Source organism: Colobus angolensis, unplaced genomic scaffold (assembly GCF_000951035.1).
Source record: "Colobus angolensis palliatus isolate OR3802 unplaced genomic scaffold, Cang.pa_1.0 Scaffold27, whole genome shotgun sequence".
NCBI lineage: Eukaryota > Metazoa > Chordata > Mammalia > Primates > Cercopithecidae > Colobus > Colobus angolensis.
In genome coordinates, this window is record NW_012115932.1 from 803534 (window position 1) to 816850 (window position 13317).

Here is a 13317-nt window from a genome sequence, read left to right on the forward strand (position 1 = left end):
GGCACAATAACTCACGCCTGTAATCCCAGCACTTTGGGAGGCAGAGGCGAGTGGATCACCTGAGGTCAGGACTTCGAGACCAGCCTGGCCAACAGGGTAAACCCCATCTCTACTAAAAATACAAAAAATTAAGTGAGTGTGGTGATATTCACCTGTAATCCCAGCTATCCGGGAGGCTTAGGTAGGAGAATCGCTTGAACTCAGGAGGTGGAGGTTGCAGTGAGCCGAGATTATACCACTGCACTCTAGCCTGGGTGACAGAGCAAGACTCTATGTCAAAAAAATTACAAAGACACTTAAGATTAATTTTTTAGCTTGTATGAGCTGCTCCCTATAATTAATTTTGTAAAATGATCTCCCTTACCTATCTCCCTACAGAATGCCAGTCCCTCCCAAAACTATCTAGATGCAGCCCAACGCTCTAATTCACACAAGACTGTCAGAAAGACTTCTAGAAACAAGCAGGCTGGCTACAGCCTTGCTGGCCAACATCTTCTGCATGCAACACAATCACAGCTTAGTCATCACCTGGGGAGGAGCAGTTTTTAGGCGGTGATAGGCCCACATTGTTAATTCATTCCTATGTGCTGAGGATGGCTCAGCAAAAAAAGGGAACTAGACAAGAGAGTAAGACCCCAACAAAGGCCTGAGCTGAACAATGTTGAGAAACAAAGGCCACTTTGGCCTGGATGAGAGCTAATATGGGGCTGGGTGCAGTGGGTCACAACTGTAATCCCAGCACTTTGGGAGGTCGAGGCGGGAGAATCACGCATTCAGGAATTTGAGACCAGCCTGGCCAACATAGTGAAGTCCCATCTCTAATAAAAATACAAAAATTACCTGGGTGTGGTGGCGCACGCCTGTAGTCCCAGCTACTCGGGAGGCTGAGGCAGGAGAATTTCTTGAACCCAGGAGGCGCAGGGTGCAGTGAGCCGAGCTTGTGCCACTGCACTCCAGCCTGGGCAACAGAGTGGGACTCTGTCTCAAAACAAAGAGTGAATATGGAAGCTTCCGGGTATTTGTGAGTTCTCTAAGAAGTGAACTTGCAGAGTCACACTCTGTCTGAGCACTCTAATGGAAGTCTTCCAGAAAGTTACCTTTCTGATTATTTAATTTTTTTGCTCCAGAAATATTTAGGCCAGGCATGGTGGCTCACGCCTAAAATCTCAGCACTTTGGGAAGTTGAGGCAGGGGGGATCGCTTGAGCCCAGGAATTTGAGACCAGCCTAGCCAACATGGTGAAACCTTGTCTCTTCTAAAACTGTGCAAATTAGCCTGGCGTGGTGGTGCATGGCTATAGTCCCAGCTACTAGGGAGGCTGAGGCAGAAGGATGAATTGTACCCAGGAGATCAAGGCTGCAGTGAGTGAAGATCATGCCACTGCACTCCAGCCTGGGCGACGGAGTGAAATTCTATCTCAAAAAACAAACAAACAAAAAACAGTAAAAAAAATTTTTAGTAAGTTCCAATTGTGTGTTACAATTGTGCCAGGCACTGGGGGCAACAATAAGCAAGACAGACCAAGTCTTTACCACCTTGAAATTTAAGTTTAAGGACCACTCTCTATCAAAGGATCCGGCGCTAGCAGTATAGATTGCTGAAGGCCTTTGCCTTCTTTCCACCAGACAATAGAATTTGTGTCCCAATCACTGCTTCTTCTTCTGCGAAAAATTTAGCTTCAGTTTGGTCCACGAATACAGAAGTTGGTCAGAGATATTTTCTTTCAAGAGCACAACAAGTAGAACTTGGCAATACACACTAATTGAATGCACTTCCTTTTTCCCCGGGAGCTCCTGCCACGTCTCAGCCCTGCAGGGCAGTCTTCATAAGGGAGGCAAAAGAAGGGCTGTGCACTGGCACTGACAGTTGGACAGGTAGTGCTCAAAGAAGCCTAAACCTCAACATTCTGAGGGAATCTTCAAGATCAAGGTAGACCTGGTCCAGTCATCTCTTAACCTTTTAAGGATCACTGGCCAGATGCAGTGGCTCATGCCTGTAATCCCAGTGCTTTGGGAGGCTGAGGCAGGTGGATCAAGAGGTCAGAAGTTCGAGACCAGCCTGTCCAACATGGTGAAACCCTGTCTCTACTAAAAATACAAAAAATTAGTTGGGTGTGGTAGTACATGCCTGTAATCCCAGCTACTGGGGAGGCTGAGGCAGCAGAATCGCTTGAACCCAGGAGGTGGAGGTTGCAGTGAGCCGAGATCGTGCCATCGCACTCCAGCCCAGGCAACACAGCGAGACTCCATCTCAAAAAAAAAAAAAAAAAAAAATGGATCACAGATGTCTTTGAAAATCAGTGGCCCCTTTAGACTTTCTGTGCCAAAAAAGCTATGCATTCACCCCAGCACCCAGTTTTCCCTAGTTTATCTGAAGTTTCATGGACATAAGATGTGCCCGAATTTCCTGGAGCTCCAGAGACCCCCACGTGAAGAATTCCTAGTGTATATAAAAGCCCGTTTGAGCTCTAACATCCATAATTAACAGTCTCTGGGTTGGGTAACTCTGTTGGCTTAAATACAGAGGCAATGACATGCCTGTTTAAGTTCAGGGCAGGTCCCAGTTCAATTCCCATGTGAGTCGTTATCTTCTGAAAATGGGAAAACTCTGCTCCATGGCAGTGGACAGAACCTCCAAAATCAGTCAGCTGACACAGCCCATAGTTTCTGAAAAAGACAATACAAAGCTCAAAAGTAAGGTGGTTGGATCTATGGCATTGCAAAGCGACAACCCAAAGGTTGTGAGGGTTGCTGCCCGCTGCTGACATAGCAGTAATACTCATTGGGCTCCTCCACTTCATACACGTCCTCCTCAATGGTATAGATGTTTTCTTCTGAGCGAATTCCCTCTGCTACTGCATTTGCCAATCCTGAGGGAGGGATGTTGGCCAAAGAGATGAGGCTGCGGAAATAAAGTGTTGAAGCTGAGTTAAGCATTTCCCAGGTAACACGGAATCGAGTTAAGAGAATAGGCTTTCCCAAAGAGACGGCAACTAAATACAGTGCATGATCTTTGATCGGATGCTGAACAAGGGGAAAAGCCAAGAAACAGCAATAAAATACTATGGGGAAACAATTGAGAAAATTTCCATTAATTTTAATTTTCTTAGGTATAACAATAGCATTATGATAGCTCAGAGAATATCTTTATTTCTAGGAGTTGCAGGCTGAAGTTTAGGTGAAGTGTCAAGATGTCTGCAATTATGTACACATTCAGATTTTTACAAAATGGGCCTGGCACCATGGCTCACACCTGTAATCCTAGCACTTTGGGAGGCTGAGGTGGGTGGATCACGAGGTCAGGAGTTCGAGACCAGCCTGGCCAACATGGTGAAACCCCACCTCTACTAAAGATACAAAAAATGAGCCAGCATGGTGGCATGCACCTGTAATCCCAGCCACTCGGGAGGCTGATGCAGAGAATCACTTGAACCCAGGAGGCAGAGGTTACAGTAAGCAGAGATCACGCTACTGCACTCCAGCCTGGGTGACACAGCAAGACCCTGTCTCAAAAAAAAAAAAAAATTATTAATGCTTTAGATAGCATTCAATGTTCAGAAGTTTTTGTTTTGTTTTATTTGATGCTGGGTCTTTGTCACCCAAGTGGGAGTGCAGTGGCACAATCATGGCTCATTGCAGCCTTCATCTCCTGTGCTCCAGCAATCTTTCCACCTAATGTTTCTATTTTTTGTAAAGAAGAGGTCTCATTATGTTGCCCAGGCTGGTCTCGAACTCCTGGGCTCACGTGATCCTCCCACCTCAGCCTCCCAAAGTCCTGGGCTTATAGGCGTAAGCCACAGCACCTGGCCCAGAGTCATTTTTGTAATCCAGATATATTGCATCCCATTCATGTGCCAAACATCACTAAAAGTCTAAAATCTAGTAAGTTACGTAAGCCATACCTATTTGAAAGGGATGTGTGTGTGTGCATAATCAGGAATGAAGGTTAAGACAGGAGTCTGTAATAGACTAGCAGTTCTTAGCCCTGACTGTTCACTAGAATCACCTGGAGAGCTTTCAGAACATTACCTATGCTTAGGCTTCATCCCCAGAGATTCTGACTCAGTTGCTCTGGGGTTGGTCCTGCATTAGTACACTTCGGTGCCCAGGTGATTCTAATAGGAAACCAAAGTTGAAAATGCCTGCGCTGGTTTACAGAAATGCTGAGAACAGATACTGGGTGTCTTGCTCACTTCTCTAATGCCAAAGTTCAGCCCAGACCCTGGATATAATAAGAGCTCAATCCTTTGATGTTTCAGCTCATTGGAAAAACCATTAATACCGAGATGAATAAGCATGTTGTATTATTAGGGAGATAAATTCTATACCTTAACTTTAGAACTAAAGAAGCTAAAGGTATCAGGAAGTAAACACAGCAGTATGTTACATTTTCTCTTCATAAAACTAGACGTAGAGGAAAAAGGAAGTATAAACTCAGATCTCAAAGCCCCAGGACAGGACTTCTAGAGTAAAGACCAGACATGTTAAGAGTAGGGACTGCCAAGATTCTCACCTTTCCCCAACCCCATTCCATTATTCTTACCTTAAATTCTGTGTCTTCTCTTTGCTATGAGAATACCCTAGATAAAGGGGGAAAGAAAAGTCAATAAAAATGCCTTCATAAAATAAATGAGACAAGAAATCCAATAGGCTCACTGGAGGCATGCATTGTTTAGGGAAATCTGGTCTCACCTTAGATTGAGTTAAATGAAACTCTCAATGTGTGCCTTAGATAATTATATGGACTGGCTAGAAAATAATAACAAAGATGCATTTTTCTTATTTTACAATTATGAGGCCTCTACTATGTATCTGGCAGTTTGCTTGGCACGAGGAACACAGGAACGTAAAAGTGAATTGTGAGCCATAATTTCATGAAGCTTACGTTCTCCTGTGGGAGACCAAAGAAATAAAAGAAAACAGTACCCCAGACCCAAGACCAGCCTGACCAACATGGAGAAGCCCCGTCTCTACTAAAAATACAAAATTAGCCGGGTGTGGTGGCCCATGCCTGTAATCCCAGCTATTTGGGAGGCTGAGGCAGGAGAATCGCATGAACCCGGGAGGCGGAGGTTGCGGTGAGCCAAGATTGCGCCATTGCACTCCAGCCTGGGCAACAAGAGCGAAACTCCATCTCAAAAATAAAAGGAAACAGTAAATAGGAAAAAATATAATTTCAAATTATGATGTATTATAAAGGAAACCAACATCATATTGAAACAGATAACAGAGAGGGTGGTCAGGGAAGGACCCTCAGAGATGACCTTTAAGCTCACTTCTGAAATGAGTCAGCCAAGTAGAGAGCCAGGAGCATTCCAGGATGAGAGAACCCTCTGTAAAGATCTTGCTGAGTGCCTGAAACTGAAAACATGGCTGGACTAAGGGAGGGGCCCAAGATAAGGTCTGAAAGGTAGGCTGGGGCTAGGTCTCACAAGACCTTTCCAGCCATAATCAAAAATCTGTATTTGATTCTAAGACCTGTAGGAAACCTTAGATTTCCTTGAAGGGCAGAGATGTGATCCTTATTTGTTTTGGGTTTCTTTTAGCCGCTGAAAACAACTTCATTATCTCGTAATTTCCATGTTGTGGGTCAGGAATTCAGGTGTGGCTTACTGGGTACCTCTGGATCAAGGTCTTTCATGATCTCTTTCAAAGTGTCTTCTGGGGATGCAGTTTCAAATATTTGAAACTGAAAATTTTTCTTTTTCTCTTTTTTTTTTTTTTGGAGACAGGGTCGTGCTTTATTGGCCAGGCTGGAATGCAGTGGCAAGATCATATCCGATTGCAACTTTGAACTCCTGGGGTCAAGGGATCTACCCATCTCAGCTTCTGAATAGCTAGAATATAGGTGCACACCACCACAGCTGGATAATTTTTAAAATGTTTTTGGGCTAGATGCAGTGGCTCATGCCTGTGATCCTAACACTTAGGGAGGCAAGGCAGGCAGACTTCTTGAGCTTGGGAGTTCAAGACCAGCCTGGGCAACATGGCGAAACCTCATCTCTACTAAAAATACAAAAACTAGCCAGGTGTGCTGGCACATGCCTGTGGTCCAAGCTACTTGCAGGCGGAGGCAGGAGGGTCACTTGAACTCCGGAAGTAGAGGTTGCAGTGAGCCGGGATCATACCACTGAACTGCAGCCTGGGTGAATCTCTATATGTTACCCAGGCTAGTCTCAAACTCCTGGCCTCAAGTGACTCTCCTGTCTTGGCCTCCCAAAGTCTTAGGATTATAGGCATGAGCCATTGTGCTCAGATATTGATTTGGGTTTTAATATTGGATTAGAAGGAGGATAAAGAAATGAGAAGATAAATTAAGTAGAGATGATGATGCCTTGGAGTAAGGTAATGGCCAAAAGAGATGCAGAATAATGAAAATACTTTAGATATATGTTGGAGGAAGACTGCAGGAATCTTTTGTTGTTGTTTTTCTTTGAGACAGAGTCTCTCTGTGTCACCAAGGCTGGAATGCAACAGCAAGATCCTAGTTCACAGCCTCAAACTCCTGGGCTCAAGTGATTCTCCTGCTTCAGGCTCCTGAGTAGCTGGGACTATAGGTGTCCACCACCATACCCAGCCCTAAGGAATCTCAACATCTAAAGATCAGGCAGAACTGAAAAGCAATGGATCAAATGGGAGAATGTCATTTCAGAAGCCAAGAGAAGGAAGACTTTCTAGAATGAGTGATCAACTTAAAAGGTTGACTATAATAAAGATAAAGGTATCCGGCTGGGAACGGTGGCTCACACCTATAATCCCAGCACTTTGGGAGGCCAAGGTGGGTGGATCACCTGAGGTCAAGAGTTTGAGACCAGCCTGGCCAACATGGTGAAACCCCATCTACTAAAAATACAAAATTAGCCAGGCGTGGTGGTGCATGCCTGAAATTCCAGCTACTCAGGAGGCTGAGGTGGAAGAATCACTTGAACACGGGAGGTGGAGGTTGCAGTGAGTCAAGATTGCACCATTACACTCCAGCCTGGGCGACGAGAGTGGCAGAAACCATAATGGTGAGGAGCAGGACAGTCCTGGTTTCAAATCCTATATCTATCAATTAACTGTGTAATGCAGGCAAGTGACCTAACCTTTTAGCATGCTGATTCTCCATTAGAAACACAGGGTAGTTACGAGAATTTAATGCACATAAAGCACTTAGCAGCTTCAGTCCACAGTTAGTGGGGTGACCAACTCATCCCTGTTTTTCTTGGACTGTTCCAGTTTTAGCTCTAGAAGTCTCACATATTTTAGGAACACCCTTTAGTCTTAAGCCAGTCTGAGGTGATTGCTCACTCCACACAGACAATCCCTGTTTGCGTATTAGTAAGAAAGGCTGCTATGTTGTATTACACTCTGGGGCCTGGTGGTACGCACCTGTTGTCGCAGCTACTCTGGAAGCTGAGTCAGGAGAAACACTTGAACCTGGGAGGCGGAGGTTGCAGTGAGCTGAGATCGCACCACTGCACTCCAGCCTCCATCTCAAAAAAAAAAAAAAAAGAAAGAAAAGTGTGCGAGGTTTTGGGGGTAATGGAAGTATTATTTAGATCTTGACTGTGGTGATGGCTTCCTACTGTAATTCTTCATCAAAATTCATCAACTTGAACACACTTTTTTCTTTTTTTGGAGACTGTCTCACTCTGTGGCCCAGGCTGGACTGCAAAGATGCAATCACAGCTCACTGCAGCCTCCTGGGCTCAAGCGATCCTCCCACCTCAGCATCCTGAGTAAATGGACTACAGGTGTGTGCCACCATACTCACCTCATTATTATTATTATTACTTTGTACAGGCAGCAACCTGCTTTGCTGCCCATGCTGATCTTGGTCTCAAACACCTGGGCTCAACTGATCCTCTCACCTCAGCCTCCGAAAGTGTTGAAATTACGAGCATGAGTCACTGCACCCGGCCATTGTATTTATTTATTTGCTTATTTATTTATATTTTATTACTATTTTTTTTTAAGACACAGTCTCACTCTGTCGCCCAGGCTGGCATGCAGTGGCATGATCTGAGCTCACTGCAACCTCTACCTGCCAGGTTCAAGTGATTCCCCTGCCTCAGCCTCCCGAGTAGCTGGGATTACAGGCATGCACCACCACACCCAGCTAATTTTGTATTTTTAGTAGAGATGAGGTCTCACCATGTTGGCCAAGCTGGTCTCGAACTCCTGACCTCAAATGATCCACCTGCCTCAGTCTCCCAAAGTGCTAGGATTACAGGCGTGAGCCACCACGCAGGGCCTGTTTTTTTGTTGTTCTTTTTTTTCTGTTTTTGTGGTTTTTTTTTTTTTAAGGACAAGGAACTTAGAAAAAGCTATGTGCTAAGTACCATGATGGAGGAAAACATTCTGTAACCCCAGTCATGACCCAGTGTTAAACGGACTTGCAATCTACTCCCAAAGAGGTATGCCTGAGAAACCAGTAACAGAAAAGTGCACAGAAGGGAGTGTTTTTCGCTGTTGTGTTTCCTAGTAAACCTAGCATATTCATGAATTAAAGAAATTGGTTTACTGGAATCAGCCTGTCTGGATTTGAATTCGGTTCTGCCAGGTACTGATGTTGAAACCTTGGGAAGGCAGCTTACTCTAAGCTCAAATTCCCTCCACTGTAAAATGGGATGGCACTATTCCTTACCTCATCAGACAGTAATGATGATAAAATGTATGTAAAACATTTAACGCAGTGCCTGCCTGGCACACAATAAATATTAAATTAAAATTAGCCATTATTGTTAGGATTTGGATGGACAAAAGGGTATTTAGTCTAATCACCTTTGGGTATAAACATGAATTTGCATTTCTATCTAGGTTTTACTGGTTCTCATTTAAAAATCTGTTATCAGAAGGAGAGAGAAACAAAAACACTTACATTCGAAAATTAAAGCGCCAAAGATAAGAGCCAGAGCCAGCCCAGCAGAGATCCCTGCTGCGATGTAGATGACTGTTCTGATGGTTGCTCCAGAGTCCCGTAACTCATTGGTCAATGTGGATATTTGCTATGCAAACACAAACAGGATTTAAGCAGAAAATAGCTAGAAATCGCTTGTGTACTCAGTCTCATGATTTGTGAATTGGACCATCCCTTTTACAACATCACAGGATGGCAGAGTCCTTGAAATCACCTTTCATCTGTCACCTTGTAGCCAACACTTAAGCCAGCCCAAGAAAGAGATTCGCTTAACCTTTGGAGTTAGCAAGGAAACAAAATGTGCTCTTCTGTGCTGCGGGTGGAGAAGGAGCTCTTAAGACCCTTCCCCTGCCCCTGCAAAAATTGGTTTTAGAGTGGAGTCTTGTTGGTTCAAGACCCCCTAAGATTCCCCAGAGAGTTTTAGAGTAGTTTACATTTGGTGTCTTGCTGTGAAACCTCTATTTTTCACAAAAAAGACAGTGATTCAATAGCCAAGACTTTACAGACAGATGGTCCTGCATTCAAATCCCAGTTCTGAGGCTGGGCACAGTGGCTCACGTCTGTAATCCCAGCACTTTGGGAGGCCAAGGCAGGTGGATCACCTGACATCAGGAGTTTGAGACCAGACTGGACAACATGGTGAAACCCAGTCTCTACTAAAAATACAAAACTTAGCCAGGCATGGTGACACATGCCTGTAATCCTAGCCACTGGGGAGGCTGAGGCAGGAGAATCGCTTAAACCCAGGAGGCAGAGATTGGAGAGAGTTGAGATCATGCCCCTGCATGCCAGCCTAGGCAACAGAGCAAGACTCCATCTCAAAAAAAAAACAAAAAAACAAAAAAACAAATCCCAGCTCTGCCACTAAGGGCCGAGTAACCCTGTAGAGTTATCAGGAAAATTAAGTGACAGAAAATATAAAATGCTTATTACAGGGCCTGGTACATAACAAATGTTCAATCAGTGGTAGTCATTATTGCTATTGCTCTAGTTAACTTGATTTTCTGATAACTGATAGTCACACAAAATAAATCCTGTTTCTAAAATTTCAGTCTATGTTCTCTCTTTTTCTCTTTAAAAACTATGATTAGGCCGGGCGCAGTAGCTCACGCCTGTAATCCCAGCACTTTGGGAGGCCAAGGCGGGCAGATCACGAGATCAGGAGCTCAAGACCAGGCTGGCCAACATGGTGAAACCCTATCTCTACTAAAAATACAAAAATTAGCCAGGTGTGGTGGTGAGTGCCTGTAATCCCAGCTACTAGGGAGGCTGAGGCAGGAGATTTGCTTGAACCTGGGAGGTGGGGGTTGCAGCCAAGATGGCACCATTGCACTCCAGCCTGGGCAACAAAAGCAAAACTCCACCTCAAAAAATAAACAAACAAACAAACAAACAATAATTATAGGCCAGGCCCACACCTATAATCCCAGCACTTTGGGAAGCTGAGATGTGAGGATCACTTGAGGCCAGGAGTTAGGGAGCACCCTGGGCAACATATTGAGACCCCATTTATACAAAACACATAAACACACACACACGTAAAATAATTATAAACATTTTTAGAGCAATGAATTTAAGGAAGTTAAATCTTCCATTTATTCTACATACATTTACACATTGATTCAACACATATTACTCCTACAATAACAGGAGTCCTATATGTAAGATATTGTGCATTAAGCATTGTGGGCACATACAGGTCCTTAAAAAGCACTGTTTGATTGCAAAGAGAGAAGGAGCAAATACAAGATGCTGAGCATCAGTTGTGAATACACAAGCAAGAAACGGAGTCAAATAAATGTGGACTCCTGGATATGTCCTCAAGTAATTTTTTTTTTTTTGGAGACAAGGTCTGACCCTGTCACCTAGGATGGAGTGCAGTGGCATGATCACAGCTCATTGCTCATCATAGCCTCAACCTCCTGGGCTCAAGCGATCCTCCTGCCTCAGCCTCCCAAGTAGCTGGAATTACAGGTATGTGGCACCATGCCTGGCCAGTTTTTAAAAAATATTTTTTGTAGAGACAGAGTGTCACTATGTGGCCCAGGCTGGTCTCAAACTCCTGGTCTCAAGCAATCCTTCCACCTTTGCCTCCTAAAGTGCTGGGATTACAGGTGTAAATTACTGTGCCCAGCCTCCTCAAAGAATTTTTAAGTCATTGCTGCAAGTTTGCTTTCTAGTGGTTTTTCTTTCATGACTGAGTTTCACTCTTGTTGCCCAGGCTGGTGTGCAGTGGCGTGACCTCAGCTCACTGCAACCTCTACCTCCTGGGTTCAAACGATTCTCCTGCCTCAGCCTCCCAAGTAGCTAGTACTACACAGGCACACACCACCACACCTGGCTAATTTTTTGTATTTTTAGTAGAGATGGGGTTTCACCATGTTGGCCAGGCTGGTCTCAAACTCCTGACCTCAGGTGATCCACCATCCTCGGTCTCCCAAAGTGCTGGGATTACCGCGTGAGCCACTGCACCCGGCCAGTTTTTCTTTTATTCTAAGAAGGTAGCAGGGACAGTAAAATTGAGGTTAATTAAGGTATGGTTTTATTTATAGTTAAATACAGAAAATTGGCTGGGCGCCATGGCTCATGCCTGTAATCCCAGCACTTTGGGAGGCTGAGGAGGGCAGATCACCTGAGGTCAGGAGTTCAAGACCAGCCTGCCCAAAGTGGTGAAACCCCGTCTCTACTAAAAATACAAAAATTAGCTGAGTGTGGTGGTGGGCGCCTGTAATTCCAGCTACTCAGGAGGCTTAAGCAGGAGAATCACTTGAACCTGGGAGGTGGAAGTTGCAGTGAGCTGAGATCGCACCATTGTACTCCAGCCTGGGCAACAGGAGCGAAACTCCATCTCAAAAAAATAATTATAATAAAAATACAAAATTAGCCGGGTGTGGTGGCGCATATCCTATAATCCCAGCTACTCGGAAGGTTGAGGCAGAAGAATCGCTTGAATCCGGGAGGCAGAGGTTGAGGTGAGCCAAGATCACACCATTGCACTCCAGCCTGGGCAACAAGAGCGAAACTCTGTCTCAAAAAAAAAAACAAAAAACAAAAAACATATGGCTTTGAATATTCCTGATTGGTGTCTTGTCATATATAAAGAGGTAAATTTAAATACTCTTTCCCATTAGGGTTGTGATGGAAGCAAGAAGAATGGCATTCTAGGGAGATGAAGAATCTCTGAACCTTCCACAGGGTAGACAGTTGTGAAACTGAAGAATAAACCTTCTTCATGGTTTTCAAGCTGGTTCTCATTTAAAAAAAACCTCAGTCCTTCATTACAACAGGGCTATGAGGTTAGAACATCAACACGTTACAGCCGAGGAATCTGAAGCTAAGGGAACTTCAGGCTTTTTACCTCAAGGACAAGGTGGGCATGAAGGAAGTCTAGAGCCGTACTTTTCCCATCCAAGTTGAGCACAAAACGGCTCACAAAAAAAGTTACTTACTGTCAGATTTATATCAGGGAGGCTCCCCAGTGTCTGTGTCTCTGCTATAAAAAGAGAGAGAAAGAGAAAGAGGAAAAATAGCCAATAGAAAATAGTTAAGAACGTTTTCTTTTATTTAAGTTTTTAAAAAATCTTAATGATGCCTATAATCCTATTTGAAATGAATTCTACTCCATACTTGTCATAATAATTAATGGAGAGACCAACAAAATTTACTGAACACCCAAGAATCAAATTTAGGATGGCCACATTTTTTCATCTAGACAATGAACCCTACTATTTTATGAAATAGAGAATTCTGCCAAGAAGTCCTACTTAAATATATGCTTTGTTCTTTTTTTTCACAAGACCCTAATGAGTTCTACAAAAATCCAGCAATATTGATAACACTCAGGCATTGTTTATTTATTTATTTTTTTAGAGACAGAGTTTCACTCTGTCACCCAGGCTGGAGTGCAGTGACACGATCTCAGCCCGCTGCAACTTCTGCCTCCCTGGTTAAAGCAATTCTAATCCCTCAGCCTCGCAAGTAGCTGGGACTACATGCATGCACCACCATGCCCAGCTAATTTTTGTATTTTAAGTAGAGACAAGACCATGTTGGCCAGGCTGGTTGTGAATTCCTGACCTCAGGTGATCTGCCCACCTCAGCCTCCCAAAGTGCTGGGATTATAGGTGTGAACCACCAGGCTTGGCCTCAGGCATTATATTCTAATTAGATTTTTAAAGACAACAAAAATTCACTTCCTTTTTTTTGAGACAGTCTCACTCAGTTGCCCAGGCTGGAGTGCAGTGGCACAATCTCAGCTCACTGCAGCCTCCATTTTCTTTTTTTTTTTTTCTTTTGGCGAGACAGAGTCTCACTCTGTCACCCAGGCTGGAGTACAGTAGCATGATCTCGGCTCACTGCAACCTCCGCCTCCCAAGTTCAATTTCTTTTGGCGAGACAGAGTCTCACTCTGTCACC

General features: G+C 44.2%; 1 protein-coding gene across 2 annotated transcripts in view; it reads right to left on the bottom strand.

Moving 5' to 3' along the window:
• Positions 1–1438: 1438 nt before the first annotated feature.
• HAVCR2 (hepatitis A virus cellular receptor 2) overlaps positions 1439–13317 on the bottom strand; it is a 25999-nt gene continuing 14120 nt past the window's right edge. For both annotated transcript variants that reach the window (XM_011947665.1, XM_011947666.1), the window contains 4 exons: positions 12351–12394; positions 8863–8989; positions 4543–4579; positions 1439–2901 (listed from right to left, as the gene is read on the bottom strand). In XM_011947665.1, the coding sequence (XP_011803055.1) occupies positions 2709–2901; positions 4543–4579; positions 8863–8989; positions 12351–12394 (401 nt within the window). In that variant the 3' untranslated portion in view covers positions 1439–2708. The remainder of the gene's footprint in view (positions 2902–4542; positions 4580–8862; positions 8990–12350; positions 12395–13317) is intronic.